The 22,076-nt window shown below is 52.2% G+C and overlaps 1 protein-coding gene across 1 annotated transcript; it reads left to right on the top strand.

Annotated features, from left to right (window-relative positions):
* The first annotated feature begins 10,767 nt into the window (after positions 1–10,767).
* LOC119967104 (G-protein coupled receptor 6) lies at positions 10,768–16,745 on the top strand. The gene is made up of 2 exons (XM_038799184.1): positions 10,768–11,070; positions 15,533–16,745. Exon 2 carries the CDS (start codon positions 15,551–15,553, stop codon positions 16,526–16,528), a length of 978 nt encoding a protein of 325 aa, XP_038655112.1. The 5' UTR covers positions 10,768–11,070; positions 15,533–15,550; the 3' UTR covers positions 16,529–16,745.
* Positions 16,746–22,076: the final 5,331 nt, after the last annotated feature.

The following is a 22,076-nucleotide window of genomic DNA, read 5'->3' as shown; positions in this document are numbered from 1 at the left end:
TTAGAGTAGGGTGTTGGAAATGGTGGGACCTGTGAGGGAGGAAGATGGCTTTTGCACTATGTTTATATTTGTATGTACATTGTTTCTTCTGTTATTGTTATAAAACAATAAATACCTCAATAAAATGTTTATTAAAAAAATAAGGGGTTATGGGGAGAAGGCGGGAGAATGGGGATGGGAAAAATACCAGCCACGATTGAATGGCGGAGCAGACTCGATAGGCCGAGTGGCCTAATTCTGCTCCTATGTCTTATGGTCTTACACTTGGATCAATAACCAACACGCACAAGGCCCCTCTGACCAGAAAGCCTGAACCACAAATTGGGCCTCAATCTGTATTTGAATAACTCCTGCAAACTTTATCTGCGGGATTCTCCATCGGAGGGATCCTCTGCTTCGCCGGCAGCGCACCCATGTTCATGGGTTTCCCGAAGACGTCGGGTGGCCACAATGGGAAATCCCATTGGCCGGCTGCACGAACAGTGAATCCCTATCCATCATGCCTCCAGTGACAGCTCGCCCATTTCAGCAGGAGAAATTGTGGGTGCTTGCCTCTCAGTCAGCAATCCTCAGGTAAGGCCTGGTGGAGGATAGGAAGGGTGTTTAGGGGAAGAACATTCATGGGGTGGAAGCAACCTTCAGGAGCACTACCACTCCTGGATCCGAAGATGGATTGGTACTTTAATGGCTAAATTAATTAGGTTACATCCAAGCAATGACTATTTCAGCATAGGTGTTAGACATGGTGCAGCAGAAATGTAATTGAATCACAAATGAACAGTTACGTTGGAGCATTCTCATTATGTAAGAAAATTGAGCTTTTAAAATGTGTGCAGGACTTCTTTGTACCCAATATATGTTTTTTTTACATACTAGGTAAGGGCGACGTTCTTGACACATTGTAAAACTCTATTGTAAAATTGCCTAGATCTAATAACGGAAAATAGATCAGAATAGATTGGGTTGGGGGGGGTGCATCTAAACAATAGTGATCACAATAAAATAAGGTTTAAGATAAAGATTGAGAAGGATTTAAGTAAGATAAATATCAAAGGACTATACGGGGGAGAAAAGCTAAGGAGACATGTGGGGACTGAGGAGACTGTACTGGAATAAATTACAATGGTTTTGGTCTTCCCAATTGAAGAAGGAATTTTGGAGGACATTTCTGCTCAACCAGTACAAGATGTCAGGCAAGCATAGTGAAAATTTAAACGGAGTGAGAGATTGAGAGAGGTGAAAGAGAGAGAGGTGAGGAAGAAGACCTTCGTGTCCTTAATGCACATGTGGAACTAGAGCACAAATTGAAACTAAAGTTGTAAATAAAAAAAGACAAATCAGGCTAGAGACAAGGCTACTAATGAATGAGCACAATAAACTCACAAGGAATGACAGCAAAATTGGAAAAATAGTAAATAATTAATTTTCCCAGTCTTTATCAGAGAGTCTAACATATTGTATGTGACATTAGAAGAAGATATCAAAAGAGATATAAAGACATCAAAAACAGAAAGATGGAGATAATCAATGAATTAACCAAGCTTTGGGATGATAAAACTGCGGGGATGGAGAGATTGAAATGAAATGAATGAAATGAAATGAAAGTCGTTTATTGTCACGAGTAGGCTTCAAATGAAGTTACTGTGAAAAGCCCCTAGTCGCCACATTCCGGCGCCTGTTCGGGGAGGCTGTTACGGGAATCGAACCGTGCTGCTGGCCTGCCTTGGTCTGCTTTCAAAGCCAGCAATTAGCCCTGTGAGCTAAACAGCCCCTATGGCGAGATTGTGACATCTGCACCAAATAAAAGATTCCACATTCACCTGAAGAAGGAGCCGTGCTCCGAAAGCTCGTGTTTGAAACAAACCTGTTGGACTTTAACCTGGTGTTGTAAGACTTCTTATCAAATAAAAGAGTTAGGGAAGAAAAGGCTGAGCGTTGACCTGATAGAGGTCATTAAGAGTATAAAAGAGTTTGATAGGGTTGACATAGAGAAGGTATTTCTATTTACAGCTACGATCATAATTATGGTGGAATGTTCACCGCACAGAACATTTAGCCATGTTGACTCTCTGGGCCGGATTCTCCAATTCTGAGACTAAATGCTGACGCCGGCGTGGGAACGGTGGCCTTTTATGACCGAACAAACGGCGCAAAACTGCCACCGATCACCCGTCTGGTGGGGGCTAGCGGACACGCAGAGTAGAACAGTGGCTCTAGCAGCCGATACGGACAGAGAATTGCCGGGTCCATGGCCACACATGCGCATGGCGGCAGCCTGTAGCGGCCACGCCGTGCAACATGGCACCGGCCACGCATGGACCCGGCCAGCCAAATAGTGCCCCCCCCCCATTGGCCAGGCTTGCCACCCTCAGACCAACCAGCCCCTGCCAATGCCCCCCCCCCCCGCCCGCGAATCGGCTCTCCCCCGACTGTGACAGCGCTGGATTCAGTCCGCAGCCGCCACGCCGAGCTGACGGCAAGAAATAGCATGAGAGACCCACGCCATCGGGAACATGGCCCATCGGGGGCGGAGCATCGGGGGAGGGCCTCAGGTAACGTCCTGAGGCCGCCCATACGCCATGCGGTATACTCCGAGAGTACACTGTTTTGGAGGGGGCGGAGCATCGCATAAGCGGCACCACCCCCGATTTCGGCGCAAACACGGATTGTCCGGCAGATTTCTGTGTCTCACTTCTCAGTGTTTTTCCAAAGGGCTACAGTTTTTTTCTCTTCGGATAATTATGCAACTCTGTGTGAGAGCCATGATTAAATCTGCCTCCAGGCAGAGCATTCCACATCTTAATCAATCACTTTGTAAAAAATCGCTTTCCCTCCTGCCGCCTTTGGTTCCTTTGCTATTAGCCTTAAATTGATGCTTTCTGGTTCTCAGCCCTGCTGTCAATGGGAAGCGTTTTGCCTTATTTACTCTGACTGGAACCCTCATTATTCTGAACCCCTCGAACAAATCTCTCAGCCTTCCCTTCTCAAATGGATATTGGGGTCATAAATACAAGATACTTAACCCTTAACATTCTCAACAAGGTGGCGCAGTGGTTAGCACTGCTGCCTCACGGCGCCAAGGCTCCAGGTTTGATCACGGCCCTGGGTCACTGTCCGTGTGGAGTTTACACATTCGCCCCGTGTTTCCTTGAGTTTCGACCCCACAACCCAAAGATGTGCAAGGTAGGTGGATTGGCCATGCTAAATTGCCCCTTAATTGGAAAAAATGAATTGGGTATTCTAAATTTAAAACAAAAATTCTCAAAAACAATTTAATTAAACACCAAGTTCTCAAGTCTCTCTTAAGAACTGCAAAGACTCATCTCCAGTAGCATCCGACTGAAACTATGGGTTCAATTCTGCGGAAAGATTTAGTAGCAAGCGGGAACTGCTGCGAGCTTCCCTGCGCTCAGCTCAGCGAGGCAAGCAGCGCTATTCAACATTAAACGATGCCTAACTGGCTTCTCGCCGTAAGTGAAGGTTCACCAACTGATACGTCGGCACCGTGCTGACCAGCCGCCTGCTGACAAGGTCGAACAGCACGTACCTGCACTTACTCAGCCAACCCCAGCCAGCTCGCAACAATGGCGTCAGGGAAACCGGCCCCAAGATTCCAGGACACAGACCTAGGGAGGCTACTAGACGCTGTAGAGACGAGGAGGGATGTTCTGTTCCCCCGAGGGTCCAAGAGAGTGAGACATTGGGCTGCCAGTGCCACCTGGAATGATGTGGTGGCGTATGTGAGTGCCAGGAGTGTGACCAGGAAGACTGGCCTCCAGTGCAGGGAACGGACAGCACGAGTGAGTAGACACCAGCAACCCCCCCCCCCCCTCCGCCCAGAGATCCTTCTGCTCCCATGGGAGCATCAACCCCCCAACTCTCCAACTGCGACTCCCGACCCTCCCTCCACACCCCGTCCTCCTTCAAACCTCCAACCCTTCCTTCACAGCCCCCTCCCACCATAGTGAACCGCGCGTGTGGCTAACAATGCCCTCTCTGTTTCTCCTCAGGAAAAACTCTCCTGCAATCGCCAGGAGAGGACTCAGAATCCTCACCACCTTTGAGGAGCAGGCCCCAGAGGTAACTGGTGTGGCCGAGGACAGGGCGGTCATAAACGTGGAGGCTCGTGGATGCCGCAGGCTTGAGGAACAACCAGGCTCCACTTGGGGGACCTGTCAAACGTGAATTGTTATTGCCTTACTGACTGACCCATCCCTCCCACTGACCACATGTCCATTCTCCCGCAGGTATTCAGCCGACGGCAGCGGCCCTTCCCGGGTGACCCCCTCTTGAGTATCACAGGAGACCCCCTCGGAGGAGAGCTCCGAGGATGCCACCATAATAGTCGCATCACACTGTCATCCCCACCCTCCACCAGTGCAGATACATGCACCTCGGTGGGACATGTTAGTGGTCAGGCTTCTGGGGCACAATCTGGGGAGCACCGCACTGCTGCTGATGTACATAAGGTGGAGGCAGGAACCCCCAGGCGGGATAGCAGCCGGAGGTCTGCTAGATCCCGGGACCCAGCTGGTTACCCGCAGCTGATGGAGATGTTAGGGTGCGGCTGGGACATTCAGACGGAGATGTCAGCATCATTCTAACAGATCCATAGCCTCTTGGAGGGGTCTCAGAGGCTAGGAGTGGAGGAAATGTCACTGACAATGCGTGGCACTGAGGCCAACACTGCAAAGGTGGCGACCGCAGCGGAGAGCCTGGTGCACGATGTCGGCACCAATTAGTGAAGGTGCCCAAGGCATCGCGCAGTCAGTCACGGCCATGGCTGAGGGTCTCGGCAGAATGTCTGACTCACTGGGAGGATGTGACTCAGTACCAAGCTGACCTTGTTGAGGTCCTGCTGGACATGTCCCACTCTCAGATGTTGCAACTTTTAAATAACTTGTATACCTCTCAAACATCGGCGTGTTTAACACTGTACACAATGTCCTAATTGTAGCCCAATTCAGATTGTGAACAAGCTCAGCATTATCTCTTTGGTTTTGTATTATATATCTCTGAAAACTAAACCAGAGATTGTGTTTGCCTTTTTCATGGTCTTTTCTATTTCTGTTGCCATTATTAATAGCCTGTGTATTGTCTCAGCAAGGTTCCTCTACCCCTGAAAACTGATGAGAAAAAGGGGCAATCACACTCTTTCTGTGATTGATGTGGGTTGATGTTTATCCATTTGTCCCTTTGTTCTTTCCAATATGACATGGCTGTTTATTTTTCAATCTTTAATTTTGATGATAGTTATATGCCTGCCATAACAGGTCAGTTCTCTTTACCTGCTGTGTGCACCCAGCATTCTCTGATTTCCTGGCTGTCTATCAGTGCAGAGATGTTTAATTTAACTCAGATTTTTCCAAGCACTAAGTAATGCCACTCTACAATATTGATTCAAGTGCTTTGTCAACACCCTAAGTCTAACTGGTATTGTAGTTTCTTGGTTGACTCATGTCTCCTCTTTTTGAGGAGGGGGTTGTGTGGGTGTCTTAGTTAAGTGCCTCATCTGCCTTGGTCTTTATAAAAATGTAATGAACACTCCAAAGTCAATGAGCACAGCTCAGTATGCCAGTGTATGGACCTGGTGTAACTGGGCAGAGTGTGACATAGAAGCTGGTCATGGAACCCAGTCTGTAGTCCCACTTTGCACTTTGGGGGGATTATAGTGTAACTTGTCCTGAGTCAGAGTCATTTGGTTTAATCAAGCACTCTAATAAAAACAGAAACTGGACTGCGTGTTTAATGTTGTTGGGTCATCAACTGCTCATTCCAGTCCTGTTTATATGTGATGAGGATTGAATGAAAAGTATAGAAAATAGGAGCAGTAGGGCAATAGACCCTTCGAGCCTGCTCCACCATTCGTTATGACCATGGCTGATCATCCAACTCAGTAACTTGTTCCTATCTTCCCCTCATAACCTTTGATCTCTTTAGCCCAAGATCTATATCTAACTCCTTCTTGAAAACATAATGTTTTGGGCTCAACTGCTGCTTTCTGTGGTAGGGAATTTCACAAGTTCACCACTCAGCGGGTGAAGACATTTCTCCTCATCTCTGTCCTAAATGGTCTACCCCATATCCTCAGAGTGTGACACTGTGACCCCAGTCTGGACTGCCCTCCCCCCTGCCATCAGGAACATCCTTCCTGCATTTACCCTGTCTAATCCCTCTGAGATCCCCCCTCATTCTCCTAAACTCCAGAGAATATAATCCTAATCGATTCAATCTCTCCTCATGGGTCAGTCCCATCATCCCAGGAATCAGTCTGGTAAACCTTCGCTGCACTCCCTCTATAGCAAGAACATAAGGAGATCAAAACTGCGCACAATGAAATGAAATGAAATGAAAATCGCTTATTGTCACGAGTAGGCTTCAATGAAGTTACTGTGAAAAGCCCCTAGTCGCCACATTCCGGCGCCTGTCCGGGGAGGCTGGTACGGGAATCGAACCATCTTGCTGGCCTGCTTGAAAAACCAGCGATTTAGCCTGGTGAGCTAAACCAGCCCCTGAGCTAAACCAGCCCCTTGAGCTAAACCAGCCCCTGGTTATTCCAGGTGTGGTCTCACCAAGGCCCTGAATAGACTTCCATTTATATCGTGCCTTTCAGAACCTCCAGGTGTTCCAAAGTGGTTTAGCTCAGTGGGCTAGACAGCTGATTTGTGATGCAGAACAACCCCAGCAGCGTGGGTTCAATTCCCATAGCAGCAGACCCGAACAGGCACCGGAATGTGGCGACTAGGGGCTTTTCACAGTAACTTCATACTTATGACAATAAAAGGTTATTATTATTAAGTGCTTAACAGTCAATGTACATTTGACGTATAGTCATCATTGTACTGTAGGAAACTCAGTATTTCACTTTGTGTACAGCAAGCCCGCAGAAAGAGCAATGTGACAATGATGAGATAACCTGTTTTGGTGATGTTATAAGAGAGGGAAATATTGAGCAGGATACCAAGGAAAACTTCCCTGCTCTTCTTCAGCAAATGCCATGGGATATTTCACAACCAGGCTTCAGTTTAATGGCTCATTCAGAAGACAGCTTCCAACAGTGGATTTCTCCCTTAATACTGTAATGGAGTGTCAGCCTATGTTTTGTGGGATTGTGAATCTACAATTTTATGAGTTATGACAGGAAGGGTGCTGTCACTTACCACAGCTAAGGCCTAATGAAGTTTGAGCGACAAAACTCTGTAAAAAAAAAACACACAAAATGGATTTCAAACACTTGTGAGGCATCTGACACCAGTAAAGTAGAAAAGTAGAATTGTGTCCTCCTTCAACACAGCACTGCAGAGAACATGCTTGAGACATTTATGAATTGTACTGTAATGTACGAGGAACAGCACTCAATGATTCCCCTGCGATGTTTACACATTACTTTCTCAAAAACTATTGCAAACGTTTCAGACCTCTTCAGCCAGGATTGACACATGGTCTCATGATGTCAGCAGGTGAGTTTCATACAATATGCCCATGGCTATTGCACAGTGTCAAATGGCCCATCGGCGCCTGAGGGGGATACTCCCAGTGACCAATCAAAGCCAGACCTTCAGGCATTTGAGAAGCAGACTAGCCAATAAACAATTGTGTACAGGGTTGTAGCTGCCAGCCTGCTCTCCCCCAAATCAGATCATTTTTAGAATGAGTTTTGCACATCGGCCAGACTGGACCTGCGGCAGTTGCTAAGGCAACTAAGAGGAAATAAACCTACTTGATCGCGCCCTGACCAATCTTTATGTCACAGATGCATTTGCCTTGACAGTATTTGTATGAATGACCACGGCACAACTTTTGTGGAGGCAAATTTCTGCCTTCAGACTGTGAATAGAGGCTATTATGCTTTCTGTTACTGTCATTGTGCTAAAGGATAGATTCAGAATAGATTTAGCAGCACAAAACTAGGCACCTGTGAGGTTCTGTGGGCCATTGGAATTGAATACAGCAATATTCTGTAACCTTATGACCTAGGATATCCCCCACTCTACCATTACCATCAGCTCAAGAGGCAACCTCGGTTCAATGAGGGTACAGTGCCAAGAATAGCTAAATATGAGGTGTCACTCCAGTGAAGCTGTACACAGGACTTCTTGCAGGCCAAACAGTGTAAGCAGCATATGGTAAACAGATTGAGGTGATCCACTACAAATCAGATCAGATTTTTGCAGTCCTGCCACATCAACTCATGAATTGTGATGGACAATGATGTAACAAACTGGAGGAGTAGGCTCCGTAACTATCCCCATTATCAATTATGCCAGAGCCCAGAATGTCAATAAAAAACACAAGGCATTTGCAACCATTTTCAGCCAAGTTGATGATCCATTTTGACCTCATACTGAGCTCCCCGATGTCACTGCAATTAATATCAAGAAAGGGTTGAAGGCTGTGGGATTGGAACCAGCAGCAGCCCTACCCATGCTCTTCCAGTACAGCTGCACCACTGGCATCTACCCGACAATGTGGAAAATTGCCCAGTTTGTCCCATCCACAATACAGACAACAACTCCAATCTGGGCAGTTACCATCCTATCAGTCAACTCTTGATCCTCAGCAAAGTGATGAAAGATGTCAGAAACAGTGCTGTCAAGGGGCATCTACACAACAAGAACCTTCTCTCTGTTGCTCAGTTTGGATTTTGCCAGTATCACTGAGCTCCTGAACTCATTATATCCTTGGTCAAAGAGGTGAATTAAAAAGAAGTGAGGTGAGAATGACTGTCCTTGACATCAAGGTAGCATTTGACTGAAAATGGCATCAAGGAATCCGAGCAAAGTTGAAGTCAATGGGACTGAAGGGAAAAGTGCCTACTGATTTCAATCATACCTAGCAGTAGCAGCCATGTACCATCCACAAGATGCACTGGAGGAACTCACCAAGGCCCCTTTGGTAGCACCTTCCAAACCCATGATCAACTCGAAGGACAAGGGCAGCAAAATACCTGGGAACACCACCACCTGGAAGTTCCCCTCAAAGTCATTAACCATCCTGAGATGTCACTGGGACAATTTGTTTTAATATTAATTTATGGGATGTGGATGCTGCTGGTTAGGCCAGCATTTATTGCCCATCTGTAGTTGCCCTTCAGAAGATGGTGGAGATTTGCCTTCTTGAACTGCTGCATCCCACTGTGCTGTTAAGGAGGGAGTTCCAGGATTTTTCCCCAGTGACAGTGAAGGAATGGCGATATATTTCCAAGTCAGGGTGGTGAGTGACTTTGAGAGGAATTGCCAGGTGGTGGGGTTCCCAGGTATCTGCTGCTCTTGTCCTTCTGGATGATAGTGATCGTGGGTTTGGAAGGTGCTGCCAAGGAACCTTGGTGAGTTACTGCAGTGCATCTTGTAGATGGTGGAGGGTTTGAATGTTTGTGGAAGGAGGAGCAATTAATCGGGCTGCTTTGTCCTGGATGGTGTTGAGCTTTTTGAGTGTTGTTGGAGCTGCACTCATCCAGGAAAGTGGAGAGTATTCCATCACACTCCAGACTTGTGCCTTGTGGATGGTGGACAGGATTTGGGGGGTCTGGAGGTGAGTTACTTGCCATAGGCTTCCCAGCCTTTGACCTGCTCTGGTAGCCATAGTATTAATATGGCTAGTATAGTTCAGTTTCTGATAAATAGTAACCCCCAGGATGTTGATTGTGGGGAATTCAGCAATAATAATGCCATTGAATGTCAAGCGGCGATGGTTAGATCCTCTCTTGCAGGAGATGGTCATTGCCTGGCTGATTGTGTGGTGTGCCTTTAACTTGCCACTTGTCAGCCCAAGCCTGGATATTGTCCAGGTCTTGCTGCATTTCGACATGGACTGCTGCACTATCTGAGAGAAATCCTGGAACTCCCTCCCTAACAGCACAGTTGGTGTATCTACACCTCATTGAGCAGCAGTTCAAGAAGGCAACTCACCCCCACCTTCTGAAGGATAGTTGGGCACAGGCAATAAATGTTGGCCTTGCTAGTGAGCCTCACATTCCGTGAAAGAATAAACATGGACACTGAAACAGAGACAATGGAATGTTTCCATTTATTCACGCAATCAGCAATGCAGTGAGTTAATGATCAGAGCTGGCAATATAACCACTGTGAAAATCTTGCTGCCGGCTCCCTGCTATAGGAGCGAGCAAAATTTTCTGTTTTAATTTCAAATCACCTCCTTTGGATTGATGCAAAACAGCGGGTTTTGTTTCTGCGGAGATCCCAGCTCGCTAAACCATTCCACTTGTGTTCGGTGGAACCAGTTGCAGTTTCACATTGCAATGTAACAAGATTAATTCGCTGACGTGGCGCTTTTCTGACCTGATCGCTCTCATTCCCACATGTCTGGGTTAACCTTAACACCCCCCACGCTTTGCATATTAATACCGCTTGAGAGAGATAAGGTATTGTAAATAAGTGTTGATCCGCTGCAATGAAGTGGGTAAGTAGTGACGGTGAAGCAATTTGTGTTTGCATCAGCCAGAATCATACAGTAATTTGGCAACATCAGCCTTGAGATGGTTGTTTCCAATTTGTATCGGGACATTTAAGGATAGCCCGAGATTCTTTATCAGGAATGAAATACAAATAACATAGACATTTAAACTCTCACAGCCACTGTATACACCTCAGGGGAATCAGAGGCGAGTCTGAATCCCTGATGAATTGGGTGATATTTTATCACGTGTAGAGTAGAATAATTGATATAATAGCAGGTGATGATAGGTCTGGTGTGCCTCCTCCTCCTGCGGCTGTGTTTATTTGGTGGAAGATGCTTTGATATTGGCAGTGTGAGCCCCGTGACTGCTCAGCACAGGCTGACGTCAGGGTGGGAGTGAAGCTCCAGCAGCAACAAGCTCTTCTCTGTGTGTGTGTGTGTGTGTCTGCCGTCAGAAAGAGCAGCCCACACCTCCCCCAGGCCACTGGCCGCAGCTCGCAGCCAACACGCGTCTGTTAGCGGAGGTCCGCAGGGAGGCGAGGAGCGCAGGGAGAAGGGGGCTGTGGAGAAACGCGCTGTCCCTTCACCTCCAGCAGAAGGATCCACCCAAACAGCAGGACGGATGTCCCTCCGCTTGTAGCCCAGCCGTGAACGGTAAGTGGAAAAGTACAGGCGCTGCTTTGCTTCTGGGGGAGTGAGAGTGACTATTGTGTGTGCCTCTTTGTGTAGTGTTCAGTCTGAGCTCCAGGGCACAATGTTCGCGGAATTTATAAAGATGCAGTGAGATTGAGAGCGGGATGTGATCCTGTCCTCCCCTGGCCAGCCCCACACACAGTCTTTCAGCACCATGGCCAGCGCCTTCCCCACTCGCTTCCCCTTCAAGCAGCCGCGTCCCAGGCATTCCCCACCCTCTTCGCTCTTTTCCTTTCTTTTCAAATCGTTTAACCTGTCAGTTTATATCGTGATGCTAAAAGAGCCGGTTTTAAAACTTGCCTCTTTACTGTTGGGTCTGAATCGCCCAGTCCCTTTACACATTGCAGTCACGTCCTTTCTCGCTCATAAATAGACGCTGACACCCCATCCCATCCTAAACCCAGCCCCTAACCCCAGCCCCCAGCCCCAGCCCCTAACCCCATCCCATCCTAAACCCAGCCCCTAACCCCAGCCCCCAGCCCCAGCCCCTAACCCCATCCCATCCTAAACCAAGCCCCTAACCCCAGCCCCCAACCCCAGCCACCAACGCCAGCCCCTAACCCCATCCCATCCTAAACCCAGCCCCTAACACCAGCCCCAACCCAGCCCCCAACCCAGCCCCTAACCCCAGCCCCCAACCCAGCCCCCAACCCCCAACACCAAACCCCAGCCCCCAACCCAGCCCCAACCCCTAACCCCAGCCCCTAACCCCAGCCCCAACCCCAACCCAGCCCCAACCCCAGCCCCTAACCCCATCCCATCCTAACCCCAGCCCCCAACCCCAGCCCCTAACATCATCCCATCCTAAACCCAGCCCCTAACCCCAGCCCCCAACCCCATCCCATCCTAACCCCAGCCCCAACCCCAGCCTCCAACCCCAGCCCCTAACCCAGCCCCCAACCCCAGCCCCTAACCCCATCCCATCCTAACCCCAGCCCCCAACCCCAGCCCCCAACCCCTCACCCCAGCCCCCAACCCAGCCCCCAACCCAGCCCCCAACCCCAGCCCCTAACCCCATCCCATCCTAAACCCAGCCCCCAACCCAGCCCCTAACCCCAAACCCCAGCCCCCAATCCCAGCCCCCAACCCAGCCCCCAACCCCCAGCCCCCAACCCCAGCCCCCAACCCAGCCCCAACCCCAGCCCCCAGCCCCCAACCTCAGCCCCCAACCCAGCCCCAACCCCTAACCCCAGCCCCCTAAGCCCAGCCCCCAAACGCAGCCCCCAACCGCAGCCCCCAACCGCAGCCCCCAACCCAGCCCCTAACCCCAGCCCCCAACCCAGCCCCTAACCCCATCCCATCCTAAACCCAGCCCCCAACGCAGCCCCTAACCCCAGCCCCCAACCCCTAACCCCAAACCCCAGCCACCAACCCCAGCCCCTAACCCCTAACCCCAGCCCCCAACCCCAGCCCCCAACCCCAGTCCCCAACCCAGCCCCCAACCCCCAACCCCCAGCCCCCAACCCCAAACCCCCAACCCCAAACCCCAGCCCCCAACCCAGCCCCCAACCCCAACCCCAGCCCCCAACCCCAGCCCCCTAACTCCAGCCCCCAACCCCTGTCCCCTAACTTCAGCCCCCGGACCCCAGCCCCCTAACCCCAGCCGCCTAACCCCAGCCCCCTAACCCCAGCCCACAACCCCAGCCCCTAACCCCAGCCCCCAACCCCAGCCCCCAACCCCAGCCCCAACCCCAGCCCTCAACCCCAGACCCTAACCCCAGCCCCCAGCCCCCAACACCAGACACTAACCGCAGCCCCCAACCTCGTATCCCCTAACCCCTACCTCCCAACCCCAGCCCCCCAACCCCAACCCCTAACCCCAGCCTCCAACCCCAACCCCTAACCGCAGCCCCCAACCTCGTATCCCCCAACACCTACCCCCCAACACTTACCCCCCAACCCCAGCCCCCCAACCCCAACCCCTAACCCCAGCCTCCAACCCCAGCCCCTAACCCCATCCCCTAACCCCATCCCCTAACCCCCAACCCCAGCCCCCCTAACCCCAGCCCCCCAACCCCCTAACCCCAGCCCCCCAACCCCTAACACCAGCCTCCAACCCCAGCCCCTAACTGCAGCGCCCAACCTCGTATCCCCTAACCCCTACCCCCCAACCCCAGCCTCCCCAACCCCAGCCCCAACCCCTAACCCCAGCCCCCAACCCAGCCTCCAACCCCAGCCCCTAACCGCAGCCCCCAACCTCGTATCACCCAACCCTAGTACCCCCTGCCCCCAGCCCCAACCCCTACCCCCTAACCTCAGCCCCCTACCCCCAGCCCCCAACCCCAGCCTCCAACCCCAGCCACTAACCCCAGCCCCCAACCCCAGCCCCTAACCCCAGCCCCCAACCCCTGCCCCCTAACTCCAGCCCCCGGACCCCTGCCCCCTACCCCCAGCCCCCTAACCCCAGCCTCCAACCCCAGCCCCTAACCCCAGCCCCCAACCCCTACCCCCAACCTCAGCCCCAACTCGAGCGCCCAACCCTAGTACCCTCTGCCCCCAGCCCCCTAACCCTAGCCCCAGCCCCTAACCCCAGCCCCAGCACCCAACCCAACCCCAGCTCCCTCACCCCCAGCCCCCCACTCCCAGAGCCGCCAGCTCCCTCACCCCAGCCCCCACTCCCATAGCCCCCAGCTCCCTCACCCCCAGCCCCTACTACCAGAGCCCCCAGCTCCCAGCTCCCTTGCCCCAGCCCCCACTCCCAGAGCCGCCAGCTCCCTCACCCCAGCCCCCACTCCCATAGCCCCCAGCTCCCTCACCCCCAGCCCCCACTACCAGAGCCCCCAGCTCCCTCACCCCCAGCCCCCACTCCCAGAGCCGCCAGCTCCCTCACCCCAGCCCCCACTCCCATAGCCCCTCCAGCTCCCTCACCCCCAGCCCCCACTCCCATAGCCCCCAGCTCCCTCACCCCCAGCCCCCACTACCAGAGCCCCCAGCTCCCTCACCCCCAGCCCCCACTCCCAGAGCCCCCCAGCCCCTCACCCCCAGCCCTACTCCCAGAGCCCCCCAGCCCCCTCACCCCAGCCCCCTCACCCCAGCCCCCACTCCCAGAGTGCCCCTCAGCTCCCTCACCCCCAGCCCTCACTCCCAGAGCCCCTCAGCTCCCTCACCCCCAGCCCCCTCTCCCAGAGTGCCCCTCAGCTTCCTCACCCCCAGCCCCCACTCCCATGGCCACCAGCCCCCCACTCCCAGAGTGCCCCTCAGCTCCCTCACCCCCACTCCCAGAGTGCCCCTCAGCTCCCTCACCCCCAGCCCCCACTCCCAGAGCCTCTCCAGCTCCCTCACCCCAGCTCCCTCACCCCCAGCCCCCACTCCCAGAGCCTCTCCAGCTCCCTCACCCCAGCTCCCTCACCCCCAGCCCCCACTCCCAGAGCCCCCCAGCTCCCTCACCCCCAGCCCCCACTCCCAGAGCCCCCCCAGCTCCCTCACCCCCAGCCCCCACTCCCAGAGCCCCTCCAGCTCCCTCACCTACAGCCCCCACTCCCAGAGCCCCTCCAGCTCCCTCACCCCCAGCCCCCACTCCCAGAGCCCCCCAGCCCCCTCACCCCAGCCCCCACTCCCAGAGCCTCTCCAGCTCCCTCACCCCCAGCCCCCACTCCCAGAGCCCCTCCAGCTCCCTCACCCCCAGCCCCCACTCCCAGAGCCCCCCAGCTCCCTCACCCCCAGCCCCCACTCCCAGAGCCTCTCCAGCCCCCTCACCCCCAGCCCCCACTCCCAGAGCCCCCCAGCTCCCTCACCCCCAGCCCCCACTCCCATGGCCCCCAGCCCCCACTCCCAGAGCCCCCCAGCTCCCTCACCCCAGCCCCCACCCCCAGAGCCCCTCCAGCTCCCTCACCCCCAGCCCCCACTCCCAGAGCCCCTCCAGCTCCCTCACCCCCAGCCCCCACTCCCAGAGCCCCCCAGCTCCCTCACCCCCAGCCCCCACTCCCAGAGCCTCTCCAGCCCCCTCACCCCCAGCCCCCACTCCCAGAGCCCCCCAGCTCCCTCACCCCCCAGCCCCCACTCCCATGGCCCCCAGCCCCCACTCCCAGAGCCCCCCAGCTCCCTCACCCCAGCCCCCACCCCCAGAGCCCCTCCAGCTCCCTCACCCCCCAGCCCCCACTCCCAGAGCCCCCAGCTCCCTCACCCCCAGCCCCCACTCCCAGAGCCACCAGCCCCCTCACCCCCAGCCCCCACTCCCATGGCCCCCAGCTCCCTCACCCACAGCCCTACTCCCAGAGCCCCCCAGCTCCCTCACCCCCAGCCCCCACTCCCAGAGCCCCTCCAGTTCCCTACCCCCAGCCCCCACTCCCAGAGCCCCTCCAGTTCCCTACCCCCCAGCCCCTCAGTAACGCCGCCCCCAGCACCCGAATTGAGTGTAAGATGTATTTCTATGTTGCTCAGGTTTGCTGTTTAACCTTACTGATCTGAGCCCTTTCCATTTCAGAAGCCAGCCAGGGGAGAGATGGGGGAAATGTCTGGCAATGAGAGTGCTAACCTGTCCAGTTGGCTGGAAGCTATGGACAATTCATCCCTGGAGCTGCAATCTCAGGAGCCCCGGCTCTGGGTGGACCCCTGGGATGTGATGCTGTGTATCTCGGGCACTGCCATTGCGTGTGAAAACGCCCTGGTGGTGGCCATCATCTTCTACACCCCAACTTTACGGACACCGATGTTTTTATTAATCGGGAGCCTGGCCACGGCGGACCTCCTGGCTGGACTCGGCTTGATCCTCAACTTCTTTTTCCATTACCTGATCCACTCGGAGACGATCAACCTGATCACGGTGGGGTTTTTAGTCGGCTCCTTCTCCGCCTCTGTGAGCAGCCTGTTGGCTATAACGATAGACCGCTACCTGTCTCTGTATAACGCATTGACTTACTATTCGGAAAGGACTGTCGCCTATATCCACAGCATGCTGGCTGTGGCCTGGGGGGTCTCACTCTGCCTGGGCTTACTTCCTATCCTGGGCTGGAACTGTCTGAAGGATACATCCACCTGCAGCATCGTGAAGCCCCTGACCAGGAGTAACTTGACTCTTCTGTCCATATCTTTCTTTCTCATCTTCATCATCATGTTGCACTTTTACATTCAGATCTGCAGGATTGTGTGTCGACATGCCCAGCAGATCGCGCTGCAGCAACACTTCTTTGCCACCTCTTCCTACGTGACCACAAAGAAAAGTGTCTCCACTCTTGCCATCATCGTAGGCACCTTCGGGACAAGCTGGCTGCCTTTCGCTATTTACTGCCTGGTGGCCAATGAATCGGATCCGCCCGTGTACACGTACGCCACCCTGCTGCCTGCCACCTACAACTCCATGATCAACCCCATCATTTACGCTTTCAAGAACCAGCAGATCCAGAAAGCTACCTGGGTTTTATTTTGTGGCTGTTTCCAGTCCAACACCTCCTTCCACTCAAGGTCACCCAGTGATGTGTAGATGGCTGTGTCTGGCCTTATCGACGCCTTACTGCCCTCTTAACACCAGACCAGGGGCCAATTACATTTGGTCAGGTACTTCTTGCTGGATCCCACCTGTCTCGGCCGGTCGGCTCCTCCATTTCCATGCCAGGGCCCTGGCACTCCGATTGGCATGTTAGTTCACACTGCAGCCTTTTGTTTGGGTTCCAGGAGGTGTTGGGATGTAAGAGACCCGGCCAAGATGTTTTCCAAACTAACCTCCACTCTCTACCATCCCAAACCACACGGCTCAATGCTGGAGACCTCAATCTGGTTATCTGGTTCGCTGTGTCAGGGGGCCTTTTGGCAACCCCCCCCCCCCCCACCCCGGGGTGCACTGGTCTGATTGCAATTAGCCAGCCTGCTCCTCAAGGTCAAGATCTGCCCCCTCTATTGAAAGGGAATTTTGTCATCTGTGATCCATGCACCCCATTGTCCTTTCCACTGATTTACACAGAGTTAGACTGGTGCATCCATGAAGGTAGATCTGAAGTTTTGGTTATGGGGAGCAATTGGCCACCCATTTCGCAGTTCCAATTTATAAGTTTCATTCAAATCCAATGGGTGAGCTTTAGGTGCCAACAGCGGGCATCCTGGCTGGCTGGGGGTGTGCCAGGCTGCAGATAGTGGGGGGAAGGGGGTGGCCCAGGCAGCAGGAGCCAGGAGAACTACTTCCTCCTCATATATCTGAAAAATATCTCAATGTACCTGTGGCTGTTTACTGGGTGGCCAGACTCCCGACCAGACTGAACACAACAATCCCACACTGAGCAGGTCCACAGCATCTGTGGATGGAGACATTGAGATAATGTTTCAGACCCTTTCAAATCTGCAAACTCTCCGTCCAACCGTCCCTTAAAATTGCAATCGGAATATTAACCACCTTCCAACCCCAGCTCCTGTTCCAGATGCTGATCGACTCTCCCTCCCCCGCATCCCACTTTCTAAATGGTGAGGTGTGGGACTGTCAGCGGAGAGAGGAGTTTCCTTCACCATTTCAGTTTCCTTACCTGAACGCCAGTTCCGACAAATTAAATGTCACCCAAGGGCTCTGCAGAGGGTGTGTGTCCCCGGGACAATGTCAATTTCATCGACTCTCCACAAGAAACCTAGGAGGAACACACTTACCCGATGGAACTTGTTTAAAAAGTTCCAATTTCTCCAAAGTTACAGTCTAATGAACAACGCGATAAGTATTGAAATGAACAGGCACTTTATTTGTAGCTATCTGCTCCGCCCCTTTGGGTAAACTGTACTGTAAATATTGATGGCGGCCTGCGACATATTCTATTTTTGTGTATTAACTGTATTAATGTCGTGAATCCGAGTGCATATTTTGTTTACAGTGAAAATAAAGGTCTTTTGTACATGAACCATTTGTAATGACTGACTTATTGAGTGGTGAGCGATTCATCCCCATATTTTGCAACCTTGTGCAGTTTTTTAAAATAAATTTAGAGTGCCCAATTATTTGATTCCAATTAAGGGGCAATTTAGCGTGGCCAATCCACCTATCCTGCACATCTTTGGGTTGTGGGGGTGAAACTCACGCAGACACGGGGAGAACGTGCAAAATCCACATGGACAGTGGGCTGGGATGGAACCCTCAGTGCTGTGAGGCAGCAGTGCTGGTGACAGCACGGTTGCACAGTGGTTAGCACTGTTGCTTCACAGCGCATGGGTCCCAGGTCCGATCCCGGCTTGGGTCACTGTGCGGAGTCTGCACGTTCTCACGTCTGCGTGGGTTTCCTCCAGATGCTCCGGTTTCCTCCCACAAATTCTGAAAGATGTGCAGTTAGGTGAATTGGACCTTCTGAATTCTCCCTCAGTGCACCTGAACAGGCGGCAGAATGTGGCGACGAGGGGATTTTCACAGTAGCTTCATTGCAGTGTTAATGTCAGCCGACTGGTGACAATAAAGATTATCATTATTATCCACTGCACCACCGTACCGCCCCCTTGTGCAGTTTTTAAGCAGATGTAAAGTTAAGACAGTAACACCCAGCGCCGGCCCTAGGGTTGCTGGCGCCCCGGGCAAGTTGAACTTCGGCGCCCTTGGGGGGGGCGGGGCCGAGAGGGGGGGGCCGAGAGGGGGGGGCGGGGGGCGGACCCGAGGGGGGGGGGAGCGGACCGAGCGGGGGGGCGGACCGAGGGGGCGGAACGGGGGGGGCGGACAGAGGGGGGGGGGGGCGCCCTGGGTGGAGTGCGGCCACCCTGGGGGAGTGCGGCCACCGCGCATGCGCTGGTTGGCACCGGCCCAACTGCGCATGCGCGGGACCTGAGTCTCTGGCGCCCCCTAGCACATGGCGCCCCGGGCGACTGCCCGAGTTGCCGGTGCCTTGAGCCGGCCCTGGTAACACCATCCGAATCTTTGAAATCAATGCAGACTATGGGAATATTTTGTAACATGTCATTCAGACAGATTGAGTGCTCAGTAAACAGTGATGAGGTTGTTTACATTTTGGTCCGTGGGGTCACGACCTCACATTCGCAGGAACTCTGATGTTAGTCTGCAGACAACAGCGAATCACAACTGAGCAGCTGGAGACCGAATCAATGAACAAAGAAACAAACATCTGTCAATCAGGAAGTCCAAAGAACTATAAACCATTCAATCAACAATGTGAAGTTACCTGGCAGCTACACCAATATCAGCAGTACCCGCAATATTAAAATAAACATTTTTATTGCCATCTTGTTTCTAAAACCTTAAACATTAAAAACAAGCAATCGATAAAAATACTACATTATCATTGAGATCCACACTATAGTTGAAATCTTTCCAATAAGACCGGCTCAGAAGTTTGAATACATGCAGCTTCTCTGAAAGAAGAGAACCAGCCACAGAATGAACTACAACCACACACTGAACTACAGCCACACACTAAACTACAGCCACAGAATGAACTACAGCCACACACTGAACTACAGCCACTCACTGAACAACAGCCACAGAATGAACAACAACCACACACTGAACTACAACCACACACTGAACTACAGCCACACATTGAACTACAGCCAAACACTGAACTACAGCCAAACACTGAACTACAGCCACACAATGAACAATAGCCGCACAATGAACTACAACCACACACTGAACTACAGCCACACACTGAACTACAGCCACACATTGAACTACAGCCACACACTGAACTACAGCCACACACTAAACTACAGCCACAGAATGAACTACAACCACACACTGAACTACAGCCACACACTAAACTACAGCCACAGAATGAACTACAACCACACACTGAACTACAGCCACACACTAAACTACAGCCACAGAATGAACAACCGCCACACACTGAACTACAGCCACACATTGAACTACAGCCAAACACTGAACTACAGCCAAACACTGAACTACAGCCACACACTGAACTACAGCCACACACTGAGCTACAGCCACACACTGAACTACAGCCAAACACTGAACTACTGCCACACAATGAACAATAGCCGCACAATGAACTACACTCACACACTGAACTACAGTCACACAATGAAGAGCCACAGAATGAACTACAGTCACACACTGAACTACAACCACAGAATGAACTACAGCCAAACACTGAACTACAGCCACACAATGAACAATAGCCGCACAATGAACTACAGTCACACACTGAACTACAGCCACAGAATGAACTACAGCCACAGACTGAACTACAGCCACACACTGAACTACAACCACAGAATGAACTACAGCCACACACTGAACTACAGCCAAACACTGAACTAAAGCCACACAATGAACAATAGTCACACACTGAACTCCTGTCACACACTGAACTACAGTCACACACTGAACTACAGTCACACACTGAACTACAGTCACACACTGAACTACAACCACAGAATGAACTACAGCCACACACTGAACACCAGCCACAGAATGAACAACAGCCACACACTAAACTACAACCACACACTGAACTACAGCCAAACCCTGAACTACAGCCAAACCCTGAACTACAGCCACACACTGAACTACAGCCACTCAAAGAACTACAGCCACACATTGAACTACAGCCACACAATGACCAACAGCCACAGAATGAACAACAGCCACACACTGAACTCCAGCCACACACTGAACAACAGCCACAGAATGAATTACAGCCACACACTGAACTACAGTCACACACTGAACTACAGTCACACACTGAACTACAGCCAAACCCTGAACTACAGCCACACACTGAACTACAGCCAAACCCTGAACTACAGCCACACACTGAACTACAGCCACACACTGAACTACAGCCACACACTGAACTACAGCCAAACACTGAGCTACAGCCACACAATGAACAATAGCCGCACAATGAACTGCACTCACACACTGAACTACTGTCACACACTGAACAGCCACACACTGAACTACAGCCACACACTGAACTACAGCCAAACCCTAAACTACAGCCACACACTGAACTACAGCCAAACCCTGAACTACAGCCACACACTGAACTACAGCCAAACCCTCAACTACAGCCACACACTGAACTACAGCCACTCAAAGAACTACAGCCACACATTGAACTACAGCCACACACTGAACAACAGCCACAGAATGAACAACAGCCACACACTGAACTCCAGCCACACACTGAACAACAGCCACACACTGAACAACACCAACAGGATTAACTACAGCCACACACTGAACTACAGCCACGCACAGAACTACAGCCACACACAGAACTACAGCCAGACACTGAACTACAGCCAAACATGAACTACAGCCACACAATGAATAATAGTCACACACTGAACTACAGTCACACACTGAACTACAACCACAGAATGAACTACAGCCACACACTGAACAACAGCCACACACTGAACTACAGCCACACACTGAACTACAGCCACACACTGAACTACAGCCACACACTGAACTACAGCCACACACTGAACTACAGCCACACACTGAACTACAGCCACACACTGAACTACAGCCACACACTGAACTACAGTCACACACTGAACTACAGTCACACACTGAACTACAGCCACACACTGAACTACAGCCACACATTGAACTACTGCCACACACTGAACTACAGCCAAACCCTGAACTACAGCCACACAAAGAACTACAGCCACACATTGAACTACAGCCACACAATGAACAACAGCCACAGAATCAACAGCCACACACTGAACTCCAGCCACACACTGAACTACAGCCAAACCCTGAACTACAGCCACACACTGAACTACAGCCAAACCCTGAACTACAGCCAAACCCTGAACTACAGCCACACACTGAACTACAGCCACTCAAAGAACTACAGCCACACATTGAACTACAGCCACACAATGAACAACAGCCACAGAATGAACAGCCACACACTGAACTCCAGCCACACACTGAACTACAGCCAAACCCTGAACTACAGCCACACACTGAACTACAGCCAAACCCTGAACTACAGCCAAACCCTGAACTACAGCCACACACTGAACTACAGCCACTCAAAGAACTACAGCCACACATTGAACTCCAG

This window comes from Scyliorhinus canicula, chromosome 6, assembly GCF_902713615.1.
Source record: "Scyliorhinus canicula chromosome 6, sScyCan1.1, whole genome shotgun sequence".
Classification (NCBI taxonomy): domain Eukaryota; kingdom Metazoa; phylum Chordata; class Chondrichthyes; order Carcharhiniformes; family Scyliorhinidae; genus Scyliorhinus; species Scyliorhinus canicula.
This window is presented reverse-complemented; position numbering and strand designations above follow the sequence as displayed.